The sequence below is a fragment of the Juglans regia genome, chromosome 7, assembly GCF_001411555.2.
Source record: "Juglans regia cultivar Chandler chromosome 7, Walnut 2.0, whole genome shotgun sequence".
Taxonomy (NCBI): domain Eukaryota; kingdom Viridiplantae; phylum Streptophyta; class Magnoliopsida; order Fagales; family Juglandaceae; genus Juglans; species Juglans regia.
The window spans coordinates 22249304-22271919 of NC_049907.1; the positions used below are offsets into that span (position 1 = coordinate 22249304).

At 32.5% G+C, this 22616-nt stretch overlaps 1 protein-coding gene across 1 annotated transcript; it reads right to left on the reverse strand.

The window, feature by feature from the left end:
• Positions 1-6160: 6160 nt before the first annotated feature.
• LOC108982337 (crocetin glucosyltransferase, chloroplastic-like) lies at positions 6161-8036 on the reverse strand. Its single transcript, XM_018953677.2, has one exon. The coding sequence runs from the start codon at positions 7829-7831 to the stop codon at positions 6308-6310; it is 1524 nt and encodes a 507-aa protein (XP_018809222.1). The 5' UTR covers positions 7832-8036; the 3' UTR covers positions 6161-6307.
• Between the last annotated feature and the right edge of the window lie 14580 nt (positions 8037-22616).

Sequence of the window (22616 nt, forward strand, 5' to 3'; positions counted from 1 at the left end):
CATTTTCAATTATAGTTTTAAAATTTTCAATTTTTTGGGTTAATAACGGGTCTTTTAATTGTTCTTGAATTCTTTTATATTTTAATTCTTGTTTTAAAAAACTTATATGATTTTCTTTTGTTCTAATTCTATTTTTTGTTAAAAAATTAATTTCTTTGGTTAATGAGACTTCTTTTAAAAAGTTAATTTCTTTTGATACTGGAGAAAATAAGAATTTCGAATGTTATTGGTGACTTTCAAATATAATATATTTATATATTAGTTATAATATAGTGTATATAATATCTAATATAATAAAATATTATATAATTATAGTATATATATATATATATATATCTATAACTAGTAGATTAGTAAATACTAACTATTGAATAATGTCCTCCCTTCACGTTTGAACGTAAAAACTGTACTTTCAAACGTGAAAAAATGCAGGAAATTTCCCGCTCGCTTTCCTCAACTTTGTGATGAGTTTTCCACGTTCGAACATTCCAATTTAACGTTCGAATGTGAATTGATGAAATTTGAGAGGAAATTTATAAATGTTCGAACGTTAAATATTTATACGTTCGAACACAAGAAAAAAAGGTGAAAAATTTTTTGCTCGATTTTCTTAGCTCTATGATGAGCTGAAACGTTCAAACGTTCCAATTAACGTTCGAATGTGAATCAATGAAATTTGAGAGAAAATTTACAAACGTTTGAACGTTAAATTTTTGTACGTTCGAACATAAAAAAAAAAAAGTGAGAAATTTTCAGCTTGATTTTGAGCTCTGTCATAAGAAGTAATGTTCGAACGTTACAATTTTATGTCCAAATGTTTTAGTAGAAAATCCAGCTTAAATTTCTTTATGTTAGAACGTTTCATCTGAAAATTGGGCAGGATATGTTAACGTTCGAACGTACCATCAAATGAAATAGTTTTTGCATGATTACACGCACGGGAGGAAGCAGAGTCATTTCTGCTACTTCTCTCATGCACAAAAATAACCGAGAGAGAGAGAGAGAGAGGTTGAGAGAGGGTGTGGGTTAGAGAGAGAGAGCGTTAGAGTGAGAGAGTGTTAATATTTTGTGAACTCTCCATTGATTTTGATAACGAAAAACTCTTTCTTTTTTTTATCTTTTTGCAATTTTATGATATTTGTTTTTTAAATATATATATATTTATATATGTCTCTGGCAAGCTAATTTTGTATTTTTTTGAAGGATTGATTGTTTTGACAAGTTGAAAGTTTTTTATTTGGAAAAGGATATTGTGAGTGCTACGTATATTTCAAGACTTTAGTGTTAATATATTTATACATTTTGTTGTGATTTTATTGTGGATAATGGTGAATATGAGATGTGTATAATGTGAGTTGATTGTGGACTTTGATGAATTGGATATGGGTAGAATTTTGTGAGTTCAGTAGTGAATTTTGATTGTATATATATGGTGAATATGTATCAATTGGATATTGATGAATTAGAAGGAATTAAATTGTTTATATTGATGAATTAGAAGGAAATCTTTGTGATATAGATTGTGTAATATGATGAATTAAAATGAAATATTGTGTTTTGTTTATGCTTACTCTTAAAATGGAAAATTGTGTTGTGTTTATGCTTAGTCTTGAAATATTGTGATTATTGTTTGTGATTTTTGTAAATATTTTGTGAGTTTATGGTGTTTATTGATGAATTAATATGTTTAGAAATATTGTTGTGGAAATATTGTGAATATGTTGTGGTATGGATTTGAAATATTGTAATTATTGTTTGTGACACTTTATTGAATATGTTTATATGGTTAGAAATATATTCTGTTTAGTTTGTGGATTTATGTGAATTTTTTGATATAATCTTTTTTGATATTTTTTGAATTTGTTCTTTCTTAAGAAAATTATAAGTTTAGGAACTTAATTTAAGTTAAAATTAAAAACATTTAATATACATTTAATATGAGAATTAATATTTAATATTTAATAAGTATATATAATATATTCATACTAGTTTAATTAGAATATGATTATTATGCAAATTATAAGTAAATAACTTAACTATATAGAAGTATAATATAAATATAATAACTATAATTAATAATAACTTATGCTCCATATTCCTACCATTGTGAGATTCCAAATCATTATATTATTAAATATATATATATATAAATAAATAAAATAAAATACTCTTCAAGAAAGAAATCTTGAATCCATCAAATAAGTAAAGAGTTGGAATAAATAAATATACTTATTTAAAATAAAATAGAGAGTAAATAAATAAGGATCAACTAAATGCTTAATTAGAAATTATATACTTATTGTCTATATAAATAAATAATTCACTCAATTAAGTATAACAATTAAAATTATATAATAACAATTATAATAACAATTATATAATAACAATTAAAATTACATAGGTATCAATTAATAAGTAACTAAGATATTTAATAACAATTAAAATTATAATTTAGCAATAATAATCCGATAATAGTTAAGATATTGCGATATTTTCTCTTGACACATAGGTTGCAAAAACAATATGTGTAAGAAAACAAATCATGATATTTTGCATGTTAGATTTTGAAACTTTTAACTTTGGGTAACTTTTAATAAATATATACTATTTCAATTGTTAGATTTTGGAACAACGTGCTCATGATCTCGGATTAATTTTTCCTGAATTGTATGTATTGGCCCGTGGTCTCTCAAATAGAGTATTTCGATACATTGCATGCACGGTTCGAGGTTATAGATTCCATACTCTGAACCATGAACGTAATAGAAAGATTTAAAATTGTGGTGTGCTGGTCGAGTGAAGTTATGGAACAAATGATATTGACTATTATGATGTCATACGTGATATTATCGGATTGAAATATCTGGGTGAGTCTGTAACATATGTCTTTAAATGTGATTGGTGGGATCTAGGCGATGGTCTGGTTTCGATACATAAGGATAATCACTTTATGAGTATCAATACTGTATCTAAATGGTACGAAGATGATCCATTCGTATTGGCTTGTCAAGCTACCTAAGTCTATTACTTGATTGATCCAATGAAAAGTGTTGATGAAGATAGTGGAGAGATAACTTGGCGAGTCATACAAAAATTTATCCCTTGAAATATATATTAAGTAGGAATAAATACAGATTACGAGAATAGTGAAGATGAAGATGACACTCTGATTGTAGAGGTCTACAAGGAAGATGGAATTGGTATTAACTTGTTTGTTGACCTCGATGCACTCGAGTTGCTCCCCATGTGTAGAAATGACGTCCCACCCGTCCGTATTAAATGATCGTTCAATTCAAGTGAGGAAGAAGAAGAAGAAGACGAATCAGAATCCGAGAAGGAAGTGGATAAGGAGAACGAAGAAGAGGTTGATGATGATGACGAATATGTTATTGAGAGAGATTCTAAAACAAGTATGGAAAATACATCCGAAGATAAAGAATTAAAGTGCTAAATATTTTATTCATATAGGTAACTATAGAATATTATACTTTTCATAATTTCGTCTAATTAATTTTCTTTGATATAATTAATCATTTTCAAGGATGCCGCTAAAACGACAATGAAAAAATGTGCCTCCTCCGCCAAGTCCAAATCCCAAACCCATTGAGGACTCTCCACGCCAGAAATTCGCTCCTGAAGATCAAGTTAACATGCAAGAGAACGATAGACAATTGACACCTACCAGAAAGGAAATGTCGTTGATAATTAATTATATAATTAATACTTTTGTCTCAATAACTATATAACTATAATTATACTATTATCTATTAGTTGATGCATTCGCTCGTCGCAGTCATGGCTATACATGTGGCATCTCTCTTAAGAAAAATAGAAGGTACAGAAAACTCAAACTCATCATTCCTGATAATTCCATTGGAGGAGTGGATGATAATGCAGCAGCGTTTTCCTCCTATATTGACACAGTAATCCGAACTTATACTCCATTTTATGTGCGCTCATGGTGAGATATTCCGAATGAGATTAATGAGCACATTCGAAATCGTGTGTTGGTGAGTTTACTTTGAGAGTGCATTTTTTCTACCTAGATTAGTATATCATATTTTTGACCTAATTCACTTATTAGGATAAATTTGACCTCAACTTTGGCAGTAACGAGGACTGTGAATGAGTTGATGGCTACATTATTCCGTGTCACAATGGACGATATCATGACTACTTCAAGAAGTTTGAGACGTTGGAAGAGGTTGCATAGTCCCATTTCCAGCAGATGAAGTTAGACGATTGGAGAAACTGTTGTGATCTTTTTGCATCTCCAGATTATCAGGTATTCTAGATTTATATCTTTTAATTATTTACATTTATATTCGTTCTATATATTATATGTATATGTATATATATTACAATTAACATTCTTAATTAATTTTGTACAATTAAGTTCTACAATTGCATAGAACAGATCCGCTCTGATTGTCCACCATCGTACCGGTTCAAGGTTATTTCACCGTCTTGCTGAAAAAATGGTAATTAAAAATTATAGAATTTATTTATTTTTTTTATATTCATTTATTTAAGTACTAATATTATCTTTTTAAAATTGCTGATGTTGCTCTGTTAGAAACGTGATGATCCTAAAAATATTTTCCACATTTATATCTATGCAGCTGCTCACACTAATGAGCGTAGTGAGTGGATGAATCCTGTCGCTTAGATAATTATGTAAGCGGTGTTAATTTTGTTAAATAAATTATGCAACATGTGAATAATTTATTTTTTATTTATATTTCTTTGAATACGTTACTTATTGTGTGTTTTCTTTCAAATTGCAGGAAAAAATGATGGAGATGCAGTCAGTTTCTGGGGAATCATCTCCTAGTGACATAGACATATTCACACAAGTGCTCGAGCTACAGTCTAGTATGGCAAGATGTTTAAGACGATCTTTTAAGCATAGATTTAGAAGTTGCATGAAGCGAGAATGAGTATATGAGATTGAGACAGAAAGAGTTAGACTCTCACTTAAAGCGACAGTCTCATTTAGAGACTCGTTTGCAGGACCAACAGAGAGACTAGGAGGAAAGAATATGCAGTGAAGTCCAAGAGTAAATGCAGTGGGAGATGATGGTGTAAATGGAGTGTGTTATGTCGTTCCAACAGAATCACGGTAGGAGAATAAAGAAGAATAAATGAATTTTATCAATTTTATCAGTATATATAACTAATTTTAATATCTAATTTTAAAACTTTATAAGACATTGTTAGTTGTTAATTGATGGTGTGTAATATGATACAATTTGTATGTTTTTTAATTTTATGAAATTAATATTTTTGATCTGTACGTTTGAATGTAAATAAAAAAACGTTTGAATAATGGTTCACATTCGATCTAACGTTCGAACGTAATTATATAGAATTGTAACATAACGTTCGAACGTCCGACTCAACATTCGAACATACTCACCCTCAAATGAACAAAACGTTTGAATGTTTAAACGATTAACGTTCAAACAAATCTCTGAACATACCACTTGCGTTCGAACGCTTCTTCTTTAACATTCAAACTAATTTTCGAACATTATACCCATTACGTTCAAACATTAGTCAGTTAACATTCGAACGAATATTTGAAAATTTGTTGTAGTTAATGTTCGAACGTAAAAATGTTCAAACGTAAATATGATACGTTTGAATTATAATCAACAAACGTCAACTTTTGTCATTCTAATGCCAATTGGTCAGGTTGACATTCGAAAGTTTGATTAGACGTCCGAACGTTACTTTCTATGAAAAATCTCAACTGTAACAAAAAAAATGAAACGTTTGAACATTCCACCAAATGGAACACCTCCAACCGTCCCTAAAAATAGTGACGGTTCAACAATAAACCGTCATTAATTGTTTTTTATGACGCACATTAGGTGACGGTCGTGGTGATGGTTTCAAACCGTCACAAAATATATCTTTAGTGATGTTTTGGTTATTTTTTATGATGGTTTCTTCTGTCACAAAAAATAAATTGTGTTGTAGTGTATATATCTTCTCATTGAAAAAAAAAAAAAAAAGCATCCATGCTCATGAGCTTACAAACTCTTGACGTCTTCAGATAATTAATCATTTGAGCTTATAACACATGATAAAATAAACTTGTGAGTGTAAAACTCTCCCTCTTCATTTTGTGTAGTGTTTTTTTTTTTTTTTTTTTAGTTTCTAATTTGGAACATACTCAAAAGTGATTATAAAAAGGAATTGCTGAAGAAATTGCTCTGGAAAACGTGATACTGAAAAATTAGAATCTTCAATACGGAGCCTAAATTAGCAAATTCTTCATCAGCAAACATACGTAATCTTTTTAACAAAAACATCCTCCAATCTCCTCCACAAAAGCTTTAAGATTTTTGTATGAAGACCCACCTTCCTTGGCAGCTTCCCTAGCCAACTCCTTCCATTTCTTAGCATTCCTTCTCATTTCTTCCCCTCGATCCCCACCTCCAGCTACCAATTCCAAGCACCTCTTGATCTCATCACCTTCTACAATGCCATCCTTGTTTGCTGTCACCCTCAAGCCTGTTTTCCACACATCTTCAATCAGTTTTGCGTTTGTTCCTTGATCCGCCCACTGTGGGAAAGCAACCACTGGCACCCCAGAGACCAAACTCTCCAAACTCGAATTCCATCCACAATGTGTCAAAAAGCATGCCAATGAAGGATGTGACAGAACCTCCACTTGAGAACACCATGGCACTATCATTCCCTTTTGCTCCAATTCCTCTCTGCAACTCAATCTCTCTTCTTCTTTCTCTTCTTCTCCATTTTCCTTGGCTCTTATGACCCACAAGAAGGGACGACCGCAATCCAACAATCCGCGTGCCATTTCCTCCATCTGCTGCTTTGCTAGCACCGATATGCTCCCGAACGAGACGTAAATGACAGATGAGTTAGGCTTGGAGTTCAGCCATTCGATGTAGTAATCCTTGGAGCCTTGGAAAAGATCTCCGCCAAAAGCTTTATCGGATGGATCCTTTCCGTCCAAAAAGGCCGATGGAATCAGCGGTCCAACCGCAGTAAGATTAAGTTTTTCGATCAGTCTCAAGGCTTCGGGCTCTAATGCATCAAAGTTATTGACAAGCACTCTCGGGTTGCTTTCTTTTTCGAGTGCTTCGAATTGCTCTTGACATGATGGGAGTATAAAATTATACGTATTTGAATCAAGCAAAAAGGAGGGAAGGTCACGACCATAGAGCAACGGCAGTCCCGGAAATTGAAACGAGTACGAGGGATCAGTGCCGTTTTTCCTGATGTCGTCTCCATAGCCATTGAAGTAGTAGTAGTATATGTCTAAAACCGTGGCAGGTTGAGTCCAGAGAAGTGCTGACGGGAGGTGAAGTTCGCGGGCCACGTTCCCCGCCCAAGCCAGGAGAGGAGTGTACACTAAGTACTGAAAGGGGCGGCCCTCGTTTGCGCTGGACACGATGAGGTCGGTGAGAGTTTTGGAGGCACTGCAGTTGATCGCGGACATGGAGTGCTCTGCATCATCAGTTCCAGGCTTAAACATGTCGTCGTAGCCATCGGAGAAGGTAGCGAAGGACAAACCTTGAGGAGTAGGGGTTTTGGTCATGCGACGGTAGGCGGAGACGCTGGTGGCGAGGGTGACATGCGCCCCCAAGCGAATGAGGCGCTTAGCAAACTGGAGGCCAGGGTTGATATGGCCCTGCGCAGGGAATGTTACGAGGAGTACGTGGCGGTTCTTCTCCATGGTGGTGGTGGTGGTGCAAGGTGGAGCTTGAGGGTGAGGTGTTTGTGTTTGACAGTACTGCAGTCTGGTGGATAGATAGGCCAGGTCTGTGAAGTTGTGGGACATGCAATCTAAAGCCATGTGGGCAAGCTTTAATAGAAGATTGGGATAGGGGTTGTGACGTTTGTAGTGACGATTTGGAGGAAGCTAGGGGACTGTGCTTTGCAATTTGCTGACTTCGCCTTCGGAGGTGGGGAAAACGACAGGTTCATTTGAGAATGATTAGATAAACTAGACATCTCTTTCAACCCATAAAAAAAATATAAAAACACGACTATCATTTCCTTCCTCTTTCTCAAAGATCTAAGTTTTTCTTCTTTCCCTTTAGACCATAATTGGTTTAATGGATTGCTAGCCGCTTTAATTGATTACTTACTCCATAATTTCTCAACATGATCTTTAAAATTATTCGACTGACATTGTTGTTAATATATAATTCTTTCTTATCATTAACTATTTCATCACTCCACATTTTATATTTGATGAAAAACACACATACCATATAAAAAATACTCTATACTCTATAAAAAAAAATTATAAATATCCAATACAAGAATGAATAATAATTAATATATAACATTACTTTATTAATAATAAACTTGCACATTACCGCAAACTTTAGGCAGTATGTGATTGGAAACTTACGACATCTTACGTTATTTTATTATTATTTATAAATAATTTTTTATTAATAATAAATAATTTTTTATTATTTTATTATTATTTATAAATGATTTCAACTACTCTTAACATCTAAACGTTAGCTTCGCAGTCACCACCGGCGCAGACGCTGCACCTTTGGAATCTACCGCATCGGATCTTTCAAACGCTTCCCAGCCTCACCTCTTCCTCACATACTTGCGCCGTGCGTCATTATTGATGAGCAACCAATTTTACTATATATCCAACCTGACCAATCCTAACTTTCTGTGTAATGATTCTGACAAGCTTGTGGAAATGTAGTATGGACTGATGTTGTAATAGGAGTTGCGTATATATTGAATCAAATGGGTTATGTGAGAAAATGTAAATGGACAGGAAGTGTTTGATAGAAATTCAATGAAAGAAAACAGTGATTATATTAGGGTTCTTCGAGAGAATATCTTAAGAGAAATTCTATTTACAGTCTTGAAGTGGGGACTGCATGTGCAGGCACATGCTTAAATGAAAGAAAATATTATTTTATGAAGGATAATTTTGTAATTTTACAAAATTTTAAAGTTAATATCTTAACCTCCAAAAGAGCCAAATATTCCAAAATGTTCAAATAACCTTACAGTCCCTTTCCTGATCTACATATTCATGCAAGGATAAATGACTTGCCTAATGAAATTGCAACACGTGTAAAGTAATAACTGAATGTAAAATAATAATAAACGACGGACACTTAAAACGAAATAAATTGTAAACGACATACACAATAAACGACAACACTTATTTAAGTCTTCCGGCTCCATACAACGTTGTGCTTGCTTGACCCATGAAACGGTGAGTTTCATCCTCTCCCAAACACAATGTTGCGAGTTCATTGACTTAAATCCCTAACCCTTCCCTTCACTTCACTTCCACTTCTGCACTTCCTCGATACTTCTCATCTCTCTATATCCCCCATCGCCACCCCTTGCTTCAAAATAAGGGTGAACATCGATGTAGTTGGAGTTGAATTTTTCTATGTATAGATTCAGATTGGATTTTGACTTCGACTTTTTTTAAACTTTTCTTTTAATTTCATATTTAGCCTATTTTTAAAAAATATTTATTTTGGGCTTTCAAATTTTAATTTTTTTAAAAATTAAAAACTAAAACTAAATCATTCCGTACTAATTTACTTTTATACTAATTATCTAAATTGATTTAGACTTTGAATTTTTTTAGACTTTTCTTTTAATTTCATATTTAGCCTAATTTTAAAAAAAATATTTATTTAGGGCTGTCAAATTTTAGTTTTTTCAAAAATTAAAAACTAAAACTAAATCATTCCCTACTAATTTACTTTTATATTATAATGCATGTCTAATTACATTTTTTCATACTATAGTAATACATATTATTTCTAGTGTCTAATTACATGTTATTATTAATTATATAGTATACATGTTATTATATTATACTAGTGTGTAATTTATTTATAACATTTCTACACTAAACTTATTTCTAGTATCTAATTACATATTATTATACTTTAGTAAATTAATATTATGTGTTATTAATTTATTATACAAGACTTATTAATTATTTGTATACTAGTGTCTAATTTATTTCTAACTTAATCATATACTAGAATTTTTAGTGTCTAATTACATGTTATTATACTTTGGTAAATTAGTATTTTATGTTATTAACTTATTATATTAGCTAGGCTTATTTCAATATTAGTATCTAACATATTTCTATACTTATTGATTATATATGGTAGTAATATTATGATGTTTATTGTTTACCTATACTAAACTATTATTAGCTTATTTACATTACAATATAAGTATATTATTTTATAATAATTAGCTTATATTAGTATATTATTGAATTTAAATATAAAAGTTCTAGTTATATATAACTATATAAATATACTAGTATATATAATAAATACATATACTAATATTAAAAATAGGTCGGATCCGGAGGACAAAGTTTGATCGAATCGGAATCGATCCAGCGATACCTCCAACTCTAACTGAAAAATTAAAAAAAAAAATTAACTCTAACACCAATTTTTCAGAATCTGAATAAAGTCAAAATGAACTCGAAATGGAGTCGAATTTTCAGATTTTTTTATAGGCTAGCACCAAAATAAGCTTACCACATGAATAATCTATATATTTACTGCATGTTGCGGTTCGATTCCATCTGTAACTGCTTTGTCACATCCTCGAACCATTTATTATGATGTTCGATCTGTCCCATGCATGCATACTGACCCAAGGAACATATATAGAACCCAACTTGATTTATTATCATTTTCAACTTTCAGTTCATGCAGTCTGTAACACATATAGTGCCACCTACCTAGTACCTAGCTACAACAGAGCCCATTGATCATGCCATAATCATCCACAAAAGTGCTCCCATAAATTACAATGGGTAATGATACCCTTCCGTAATACTCTATTACTATCTTGTTACTACCAAAATTTATGTGATTTTATTTTTTGAAAAATGATAGCTATAGTCTTGTATAAGTGCTGTGTAATCATTTAAAAAAAATAAATAAATAAAAGATCTGCATAAATTTTCTTTTTTAATAATGAACTATATTCTTTTTTAAAACGACTATAAAATATTTTTACAGTACTCCACGACTGCATGTAGTATTACTCTTATTTTTTTCTTCAGCTCTACCTTTTGCCCTTCAATGATGGAGAGGAGGCTCCACCTAGTTCACGATGGAGATGAGAGGTGTGAAAATGTTAGGGTTTGAAATTATAGTTTTTAATTTTAAAAGGAAAACGAAACTGACAGAGAGATTTGAGTCGCAGAGGGGTGGAAGGACTGAGAGGCATGTTCCTAAAACTAAGATATTTGAATATCTGATAGTCAAATATAAAACTTATGATAGAAGACAGAGCAGAAGGGTAGAAGACAGAACAAAAGAAAAAAAAATCACGTAAGCTTAGGTTGCAAATAAGTAGTAGTAGAATAGTAAAAATAGTCATGTTCATGTTATCTAAGAATGGTAGGTAATATCTATTTTAGTGAAAGATTATTTCAAGATATATATATAGACCGTGAAGACATTCATAAAGCATTCAAATTCTCATAATTTCCACAACTAGGCCCCAAGTTATGTTGGTTGTTGTACTCTTAAATAGGGTGATTTATATTAATCACCCTACAAGTTTCTTCTCCATTCATGGCTAATCCATAATACAAGTTAATTAATTTGCAATAGGGTAGTAATATGGTTGCTACTATTTTACTATCTATTTATTATTTATAGTGTATTTATTTTTTTATTATTTTCTTTTAAGTATTTTTTTAACATCCTTAATCATTAAAAAAAATTAAAATATATATATATAATTTTACTAATATTTACTTTCTTAATTATTAAAAAAATTAAAAATTAAATAATAAATAATAATAAATAGATAGTAAGAAGACAGTAACGCTATGATCATTTTCCTTTCAATATTCGCTGCCCTAGTACTACTGATCCGAGGTTGCAGGTCTCATTCGTTAAAAACAAAAATAAGAATGAAAAATAATATTATTTAACGCCAATAAGTCATCATCTTAATAATTCTCGTAATCTTCTCATAAAAATTATGTAATTATAAATAATTATAAATAATCTTTTAATCTTTTAGAATAATATAAAAAAGTAATTAGTGATTAAGGGGAAGGAAATCTCGAAATACGTAACATCCATCCGTGTGTATATATATATATATATATATATATATATATTTATATTTATATATATACTAGTAGTGGTAAGCACGTTTACCACATATGTCAAATTAAAGAAAAAAATAAAATTTAATTTTAAATATTAAAATAGTCTAATATATAAGAGTAAAATTATTATTTATTTATATTCATTATTTATTATGAAATTTAAATTATATTAAAAATTCAAATTAATTAGATAGTTTTTTTCTCTTAAAAATATTCAGTAAAACTTAATCATTTATTTAATTATGAAAAATTAGTATTTTATAAATTAAAGTTGATTTTAAGTGTATGATAGTTTTTTTCTCTTAAAAATATTCAGTAAAACTTAATCATTTATTTAATTATGAAAAATTAGTATTTTATAAATTAAAGTTGATTTTAAGTGTATGATATAATATTATTCTCTTAAAAATGTTCAGTAAAGCTTTATCTTTTATTTAATGATGAAAAATTCGTATTTTATAAATTAAAATTAATTTTAAGTGTATAATAGAATATTTATATTTTAATTATCTATTTTATGTTAGTTTAAATCAATATTTAAACTTTTACCGTTAGATTAAATCTGAAGATTAAATATGAAGGGTTGGAATTTAAAACCCAAAAACTAACATTTTCTCCCACTTTTCCTTTCTCCCTATCTCTCCTTCGCCATGCACGTTTGCCTAATTTAGTTAATTAGGAATATTATCATATTTAAATTATGTTCAAACTCTAATTATTTATATGGTTTTACTTTCTTAAAAATATTTAGTAAAATTTTATCATTTATTTAATGATGGAAGATTAGTATTTTATAAATTAAATATGATAGTTTATGTATGATATGCTATTTATTTAGTTAATTAAGGATATTATCATACTTAAATTATGTTAAAACTCTAATTATTTATATGGTTTTAATTTCTTAAAAATATTTAATAAAATTTCATCATTTATTTAATGATAAAGGATTAGTATTTTATAAATTAAATTTGATAGTTTATGTATGATATTATATTTAAAGATTAATTATTTAAATTTTAAATTAGTTTAAATCAATGTTTAAATTTCTATTGTTAGATCAAATCTAAGAATTTAAAATGAAGGATTGAGATTAATTTCTTAAAAATATTTAATAAAATTTCATCATTTATTTAATTTATTTCAATGTTTTTAATTAAATTAATGTTTATGTATATTCAAATCAGTATGTTAATCTTTTACTGTTAGATCATTTTGAAGACCCCAAGACGAATGAACTGGGTAAACACCCAGACTCTCTTCCTTCTCCCTCACTTTTCCCTCTCCTCTCTCTCTCCTCCCTCAGCTCACGCTTACGCGGTACACTGCCCCTCTCCAAGTCGAATCTTCCTCTGCCCAGCCAGACACCGCCGTCCGCCGGTGAGCCTCACCGCCCCTTCCACCGGCACCACCTCACTCCGGTGAGTCCCCCCACACCGGTCTCCCACTCTCACGCTCTCTCTTCCTCTCTCTCGGCTGTGCACAACCCAAATGAGTTTGATGTTGCTGTGCCGCCGTGCACCATCCTTCGGCACCACCACCTCGACGGTAGCCTCCTCTCTCACTAGCCATCCGCCTCCAGCGAGCTCGGCCTCCATCTCGTTGCCGTTTGCCCCCATGAAGTCCACTTCTCTCTTGCATGGGTTCTCCACACCCAAGGCGGAGCTCCACCTCCTTTGGCCACCGCACCACCACCGGGACCTCCTTTGGCCACCGACCACCTCTCGTAGCTATCCTCACGTCCAGCCAAGCCACCATGCATGCTCACCTTCCCTCACGAACGCCCACTTCCCCTTAGGCTACCTCCACCACCGTACGCCGCCACCCACGACGTGTGACCAGTCTCTCCGGCATCCTCAGGCCACCACCGACCCATCCCAACCACCCATGGTCCCGATCTACTACTTATGCTCCCTCACTCTCTCACGACATCTCTCCCCCTCACACACGAACAGTTTCCCCTCCACCACAGTGATTTGTGTGGTGATTTTTTTATTTTTTGGTATTTTTGTGGTGATTTTATAGTGATTTTTTTAATTTATGGTATATTTGTGATGATTTTATGGTGATTTTATAGTGATTTTGCTTTGAGGATGCAGAGAGGGATGTAGAGATATAGTAGTTTTGCCGTGTTCACCACTGTTTACGATTATTGTTTACGATTCTGTTCATTACTGTTTACATTATAACTTTTTTTAAGTATAAAGAGATATATATTGAAAGACAAGGAGCTGTCCATTTTATCAGATTGAACATCAAGTACATAGTTGCTGGTCAAGGACATTAATAAGAAAAAGAAAAAAATATGGTTAGTAGTCTAAATTTAATTGAATTTAAAAATCGCAAAGAAAATATTTTTTTAAAAAAACAAAATAAAAGAAGATGAAGATGGAGAGAAAAAGAAGAGAAGAAGAAAAAACCGAAGAACCTCAAAGTAAGAAGAAGGATTTTGTCGTTATTTACAACAACAATAGTAGCTTTGGCCATTTTTCTGAAAAGATCTTTAAAGATTTGCTTGGAGAAAGGGTGAAGTGTGTGTTTTGAAAAAAAAATAAAAAAGCAGACACGTAAGTGTGCATTGCCACTGCTCCCTAAATTTACTCCATTAATAACGTTGGATGGCAAAGATGAGGAGGAGAAAGTAATTCAGACTTGCAGGACGAAAGCTGTCAATGGACGTAGCTGCTTGCAGACATTGAGTCGACTGCATTAATAACCCCCGTGAAGTTCTGCATGCATGCGTACGTGGCATCATTCACCATGCAGGGATATTGATCGATCGATCTGATCTGCGCATGATAGCTCCAAATCATGAGCCTCCAGGACATGAAATCGATTATATATGCCATGGCATTCGTCGGCCCGTCGGCAACCTCGAAACTATTATTATAGGACTGATTTAGATAATGAAATATAATAAGATTATATAAGATAATTTTAGATAAATAAAATAAAATATTATTTTTTAATATTATTATTTTAAGATTTAAAAAAAAATTAATTATTTATTATATTTTGTATAAGATTTAAAAAAATTATAAAAATGAAATGAGATAAAATAAGATAAAATGAAAATATTTTTATATCAAACGAGATTTATTATTATATTTTTTCAGGTCCATAACCCTACGTCCAACGTATCACTCTTTTGGGTGTCGCCTTTTTTGTCATTGCAATTTTATTAGACAAATCCTCCAATTATAAAAGATTAAATAAAAATAATTATATAAATTAATCTAATTTAATGTAATTTATTAAATTATAAAATTATTTTATTATAAAATAATTCTAATAGATCACATAAAACAACTTCAATTTATATATTTACTTTTATATAATTATTTTGTAGTTAGAGTACTCTTCATTTTATTATATATCGAGAGGAACGATTTCTAGATTCCCGGATTATTACTCGAAAATATTTCTAATTTATTGTTTTTGTTTATTTTTAAAGCAGGGAGAAGTATAATACAAACGAAAGTTATCTAGCAAATATTTATTTTGGGTTTGAAGTTTTTTTTTTTTTTTTTTGCTTATTTCTCCATTTATAGTAATTATTTATGAGTTTTTAAAATTTAAACTTCACTGAATTTGTATTTCCGTCAATATGGTGTAAATATTCATCGAGAGCGTCCCTCTATGACAAGTTAATATAAATAAAATAAATAAAAGAAGAAAAACTTGCTAACTCTGAATTAAGGATTAATATATTATTTATATATATCAAGTACCCGGTTGTACCCGGTTTTCGGATTCTGGACCAAGTCGGGATATTATGGGTAGGTTTGAATTCAGAAATGAGATCAGATAATTTTTTATAAAATATGAAAATTAAATAAAATATTATTAGAATATTATTTTTTAATATTATTATTATTTTAAAATTTAAAAAAGTTGAATTGAGATTTGAAAAAATTGAATTGTTTATTATATTTTTTGTAAAAATTTAAAAAAATTATAATGATAAGATGATATGAAACACTTTTTAAATTCAAACGACACTTACAACTTAGTCCAGATGATGAACACTCTTAAGTACTGATCTTCACACGATGGGATTGGATAAGTGATTTTTTTTGTTTTGTTTTGTTTTCATTTGATTTATTACTATTATTATTTAATTTCTTTACCAATGTAATGGACACTTTAATTTGTTTGTGAAATTAGAAGTAAAATAAAAAACTCTTCTATCTCATGCCTAATTTATTGAATAAATTTTGTTTGATTGGGATAGTAACTTTGGAAAATATTGTAAGCAGATCAATGGTTTAATTAAATTTGTCTTACCTGCTGGTTCTTAGTACACATGGCTGCGAGTAATGCGACATACATTCGTGAAGTATGCAAGTATATATTGTACAGTCATTTTGAAAAAAAGTAGAATTTATTATTAAAAAATTAATTTTTTTTTTCATGTGGATCCCATATTTATTCATTTTTTTTAAGTGATTGTGCGATACTTGTACACTCACGATTACAATTATCATTGCACGTGATATGCATGCAATTAATCCTACTCCATTGATTAAACTTTTGTATATGCAAGCATGCACGCACTTAATCCTACTCCATTTATTAAACTTTTGTAGCAAATTTAGATACATTTGACTCGGCATATCTAAATTTGTTACAAAAATGTATCAAATCAAAAATATGATTAAAATTAAATGACAGAATTTAAGTTGAAGAATATTATAATTTCTCAATACTAATAAACTAATAAAAATACTGGATACAGGCAGTATGCGTAACTGCTATGCAAATGGTGCCCAAGTGAAAAATGAAAATGTTCGTTTTGGGTTTGGATGAAACGGCTCATTTTCCATTCTCCCTCCCTCTGAATCGAGAGCTCCCATTCTCCCTCCCTCGTCTTCCCCATTCTACCCTATCTTTCTTTCAATCTGTTCTCCCCTGCAAATCGTTCCCTTCCCCAACTCTCTTCGAAGACCAGCTCTCTCCCTTAGACTTATCGTTCCTCACTCTTCCTTAATTACATTCCCTTTCACAACTCCTGCAAGAAAGTAATTGAAGAATTATATGAATGAACATGAGCATGATAGTAGATTAAAGGTGAAATGAGTCTACAATAAGGAGCCATGATTTCACTAGTTGTGACCCACTGATGTGAATTTTTTTGAGTAGTTTCAATATGGTCGTATGATGCATCATTTCTCTCTTAGTAAGTTAATATTGTAAGAGGGTTGGGAACACGGAAAAGCTAGAAAACAACAATGTAAAAGCAAGAAGAAGAAGACAGGGGAGAAAATACAAAGAGACTTTGCACATAGTTGTTGGGTTCAAACCTGGAAAACTTTTCAACTTCCTTGACTAATGCATGATGGGTACGTGTACTGACTCAATCAATGTATAGTCAAAGGAAAGCAAATGCTAGGAAGGATCCCTAGACGTTCCATCTTCCCGATCATATATTTATTTATTATTGTTTGTTGGTATTCCATTTTCCCCATGAAGAATAAATAGCTCGGAAGTCGAAATTAACATTAAATTTGAGATGAGATACAAAATTCTCATCTCATCATTATAAATTTTTTAAATTTTTACATAAAATATAATAAACAATTCAATTTTTTCAAATACCAATTCAACTTTTTTAAATTTCAAAACAATAATTATTTAAAAATGATATTGTAAACTTTCATCTAAAATCAAAAATTCTCATATCATTCTTCAAACCTTGCATTCCTGAGCTCTGGGTGGATGGCCTGGAATTACTTCCTAGCTTCTTCTACTTTGATGAACTATTTCCCTAAGCTGAACAACGATCTGGGTGCCATTTCAGTTCAAGTTTCTTATAAGTATTCCTAAACTCTGAAGCAAAAACACACGAAGTCAAAGCATAATGTGAACATGCTCTGAATCTTTTTTTGAAGAACAAGCCTCAGATCACCACAAGAACGCAAGATGGGTTTAGCATATTTCGTCTGCTTGAAGAACAAGCCAAAATTCATGTAAAAACCTCTTTTCAAAATTTTCTTTCCTGCATTTATTTTTTTCTTTTTTTTTTTTTAAATATAATGATTGGCGTGGCATAGCTGACCGCCCACCGTTTGCGTGGCCTGATTGTACGTAGAAGAATTAATAAATTAATTTCTTACATAAGACATGACTTTACGCAAATAAACAAATAAAAAAAAGAAAAAAGAAAAGAAATACAAATGAATCTCTTGTTTCTTGAAATAATGGTGTTCGTGTTTAATTTTTCAATAGAGATTTGACATGAAGTTAAAGAAGTTGGTTCAGTACATTGTTTCATATAGTTGTCCGTGTGAACAAAAATCGTCATGCATAACGTGTCATCCACTCTCAGGACTTTTATTCTTTTTTATTATTTGGTTCTGTGAATTGGAAATGGATTTGTATACCTTGTGCTTCAACGGTCCAACCTGTCTCTTCCAATTACCTTGTGCTTGAATGGTTGCTGTGACGTATACAGTAGTCTGACGGCTATTTTATCTTTGTTAATTGAGAAAGAAAATTTTTATTATGTGTATTTTTTAGTTTTTTTTATATAGATTTTTTTAATAATTTTTAATATTTTTAAAAAATAAAAAATTCATAATATTATTAAATAATACTTAATCAAGAAATAAAATAAAAAATATTTTTTTATAATTTTTTATTTTACTTTGTGATTAAGAAAGTATTTTTTAATAATTTTTTTATATTTTGATTAAGAAAGTGTTTTTAATGATATTCTAAATTTATTTTATTTTTTAAAATTATTAAAAAATATTAAAAAAATCTACATAAAAAATAACTTAAAAAAAACACATGTAAACACATGCTACAACTCCAGCGGGCGCCCCCAGCGGAAGCTGTAGCATCATCCATTGAGAAAAGAAAGTTACAGTCACGAGTGTAAGTACTGTGTAATTATTTTAAGAAAAATGAATGAATATGGTATATACATAAAAAAAATTAATTTTTTAATAATAAATCATATTTTTTTTAAAATGATTTCATGACACTTACACATTATGATTGTGTATAGCATTGAAAAGTAACACCTAGAGTCGAAGACGTGAACGTTCTCTGCATGCTTTGCTAGGGTTTACCATGTGCGGCGCGAGTCTTTGTGGGCAGTGATGAGCAGCCCTCCGATGGCCTTTGGTACCGGCTGGTTGGAAAAGATCCCGGTAGGGCCCCCTCTGGTGGGGCTGGAGCTTTTAGCCGGTAATGAGAACAGCGAGAGGCGTACGTTTGTGGAGGTGTTGCAGCGGCCTATCCCTCCTCCAAAATTTAAACTTTCAATCCGGCGCCTTGAGGTAATTAACGGTGATATTGGTCTCATTTTTTCGGATCTTGAGATGGAAAAGGCAGCCGAAGATTTAAAGTTTGCTTTAGTTCTTAAGTTTTTGTCCTCCAGACCTTCCATAGATGTTTTACGGAAGAATATTATCAAAACTTGGGGGTTTAGTGAGGTGCCGATGATCAGTTTTATGGATGACTTTCACGTTCTTTTACACCTTGCGAATGAAAAAGATTACTTCCATGCATGGGCACATGAAGGCAGGATGGTGGCAGGCGTTTCGTTCCGTTTGTTCAACTGGTCCGTGGGTTTTGATCTGAAAAAAGAGCCATCCATTGCTCCTCAATGGATTTTTTGGCCTGGTCTCCCTTTGCATCTGTATAGGTTGGACTGTCTTCAAAGTTTTGCCACACGTTTTGGGAAGTTTTTGGGAATGGACAATGCGACGGTATATAGAACTTGAGCCACAGGAGCACGGTTGTGTGTTGCAGTCGATCTCAGAGACGAGCAGATAAAAGGTTTTCCTATAATGTTTGGATCGCATCAGATATGGCAGTTGGTGGTCTATGAGAAGCCAGGTTTTTATTGCAATAAATGTTAGAGGCAAGGCCATACGGAGGTGGCTTGTAGAATGGGTCAGCGTGTAAGCCGTGTTCATGTCGGGAAAAAGAACAGGAACGTGGAAGGGAACAAGGATGATGCCAAAATGTGGAAGGAAGTGGGACGGAAGATCTCTGCCGTGGTGACAAATCAAGAAGCTGACCTTGCGAAATTAAATATTGAGACACAACCTGAGTTTACGAAAGCCGCATCCAGTAAGGCAGGGGAAAAAACAGAGGAGGGTGAAAAAGATAATGTCAACCAATCTCTTTTGATGGGAAGCAAAGAAGGGGCGTGTGTTAGTGGGTAGGGGAGATCATCTTCTCTTGTTCCTGTTTTCCCTGATGTGAACAACCCCCCATCGGATTTGATGAACAAACATCACGACATGTGCGACGCCCAGTAGGAGTCTATTATTCAACTTCCTGTGGAGGACATTGGGGTTGGTAAGTTACTCGAGGATGCTACTGCTGTTTTTCAAATGGATACTGGCCAGAAATTGAATGATATTAACGCCCAAGACAGTGAAGACGATTGTGAGGATGTTTGGTGTGATAGTGTTCCGCAGGTGCAGGTTGAAGGTGAAAAGGTGCAAGAAGAATTGCCGAGTTCGCATATGCTGGTTTTCCAGGGGGAAAGGGCGCGGTTCTATGATTATGAAAATGAAGAGGGTGCTCTCCCTGCTGTGATGGGAAAAGAAAAATGTTATGAGTCGGATGCGGATCATATTACGGCAAATGGGATATCAAATCCGAAGGAGGATAAGGCTCTGAGAAAATCAGAACGGGTTCATACCCGCTCCCAAAAGTTGAATTTATGACTGATAACATTTTTTTCTGGAATATTAGAGGGTTGGGCAGTGCTAGAGGAAGATTGAAGAAGCCGCTTTTTCAATTTAATGTTTCTTTATTTGCTATCTCGGAACCTTTTGTTGATGATACTCGCATGGCTTCTCTTGGGTGTTTTTTAGATTTTAATCACTATGCTTCAAATGCTAATCAGGGTGGTAAGTTGTGGGTGTTCTGGAATATTCCTAACATTTTTGAAATTGTGCTTTGTACGACCCAGACTGTGTCTGGTTGGTTCAAGTGGGATGCTCACAGCGTTTTTGTTACTTTTGTCTATGCTAAATGCTCGTATGTTGATAGAAGAGAACTTTGGCATGATTTAGAAGAGTGGACGGATATGGATCAGCCATGGTTAGTTTTGGGTGCTTTTAATGTTATTCGCATGGATTCGGAAAGAGATGGTGGGAACCCTCGGCCTTTTATTTCGATGTTAGAGTTCAATGATTGTATTGATCGTTGTGGTCTGTTAGAGACATCTTGTTCTGGCCGGCGCATGTCGTGGTGTAATGGACATGGGGGAGTGTCCAGAAGTTGGGCAAAATTAGACAGAGTGCTCATGAATAATTTTTTTGCCAGTCTCTTTCCTTCTATTCATTTCAATTATTTGAGCTGTAAATCTTCTGATCATTGTTCGATGGTTGTGTTCTCTGATCATCCACCTATTTGCTATGGCCCTTCTGCATTTCGTTTTTTGAATATGTGGTGTTCACATGATGGGTTTCTTATGTGTGTGAAGGAAGCTTGGAACCAGCAGGATGCAGTGTTTGGTCTTCTAAAGCTTTCTGTTCGTCTGGAAAGAACCAAGATAGCGCTTCGTGCTTGGAATAAAATGTTTTTGGTAGGGTGGATGTGAATATTCGTGCGCTGGAAGAGAGGTTAGATTTTTTGGAAAGCCAGCTTCAATCTGGTTTTTCTGAGGAGATTGAGGATGATTTTGTGGCTACTAAGACCGATATTGAAATATGGGAGAAAAGGGAAGCTTCTCGTCTAGGCCAAATTGCTAAAAAGAAATGGTTGATTGAGGGAGATCAAAACTTGAAGTTTTTTCATTCAGTTATTAACTAGAGGCATAACAAGGGGCTTATTAATAAAATGGTCGTTGCCGATGGGAGAGTTTTGAATACTGCTAAGAGGTTCATGAGGAGACTGTGGTTTTTTTTCGTAATTTCCTTTCCGATGTCTCTGCGGTGGAACATTGCGACTTGTCGAGGCTTATAGAGAAGAAAATTTCAGATGAAGAAAATCTTTGGTTATGCGCGGCACCTTCAGAATTGGAAGTGAAACAAACTGTTTTTTCGATTCCAAAGAATAGAGCCCGGGGCCTGATGGCTTTGGTTCGAGTTTTTATATGTCTTGTTGGGATATTATCAAAGAGGATGTGGTAGAGGCTGTTCGAGATTTCTTCAGGGGTGTTCCCCTATCCAGGTTTTATTCTTCCTCTTTTATTGTTCTTATTCCAAAAGTGCCTGAGCCTTCTGGTTTTGATAAATTCCGTCCTATTAGTTTGTGCTCTGTGGCTTATAAAAATTTTTCAAAGATTTTTGTTAATCGTCTTAATTCTGTGCTTGATAGTTTGGTCTCTCATGAACAAGGTGCGTTTATTCCTGGGCTTAGTATTTTTGAGAATATTACCCTTGCTCAAGAGATGGTTCAGTCGCTGCATAAAAAAACTGTTGGTGGTAATGTTTTGATTAAACTTGATATGGCTAAGGCATATGATAGGGTGAATTGGGATTTTTTATTGCATGTG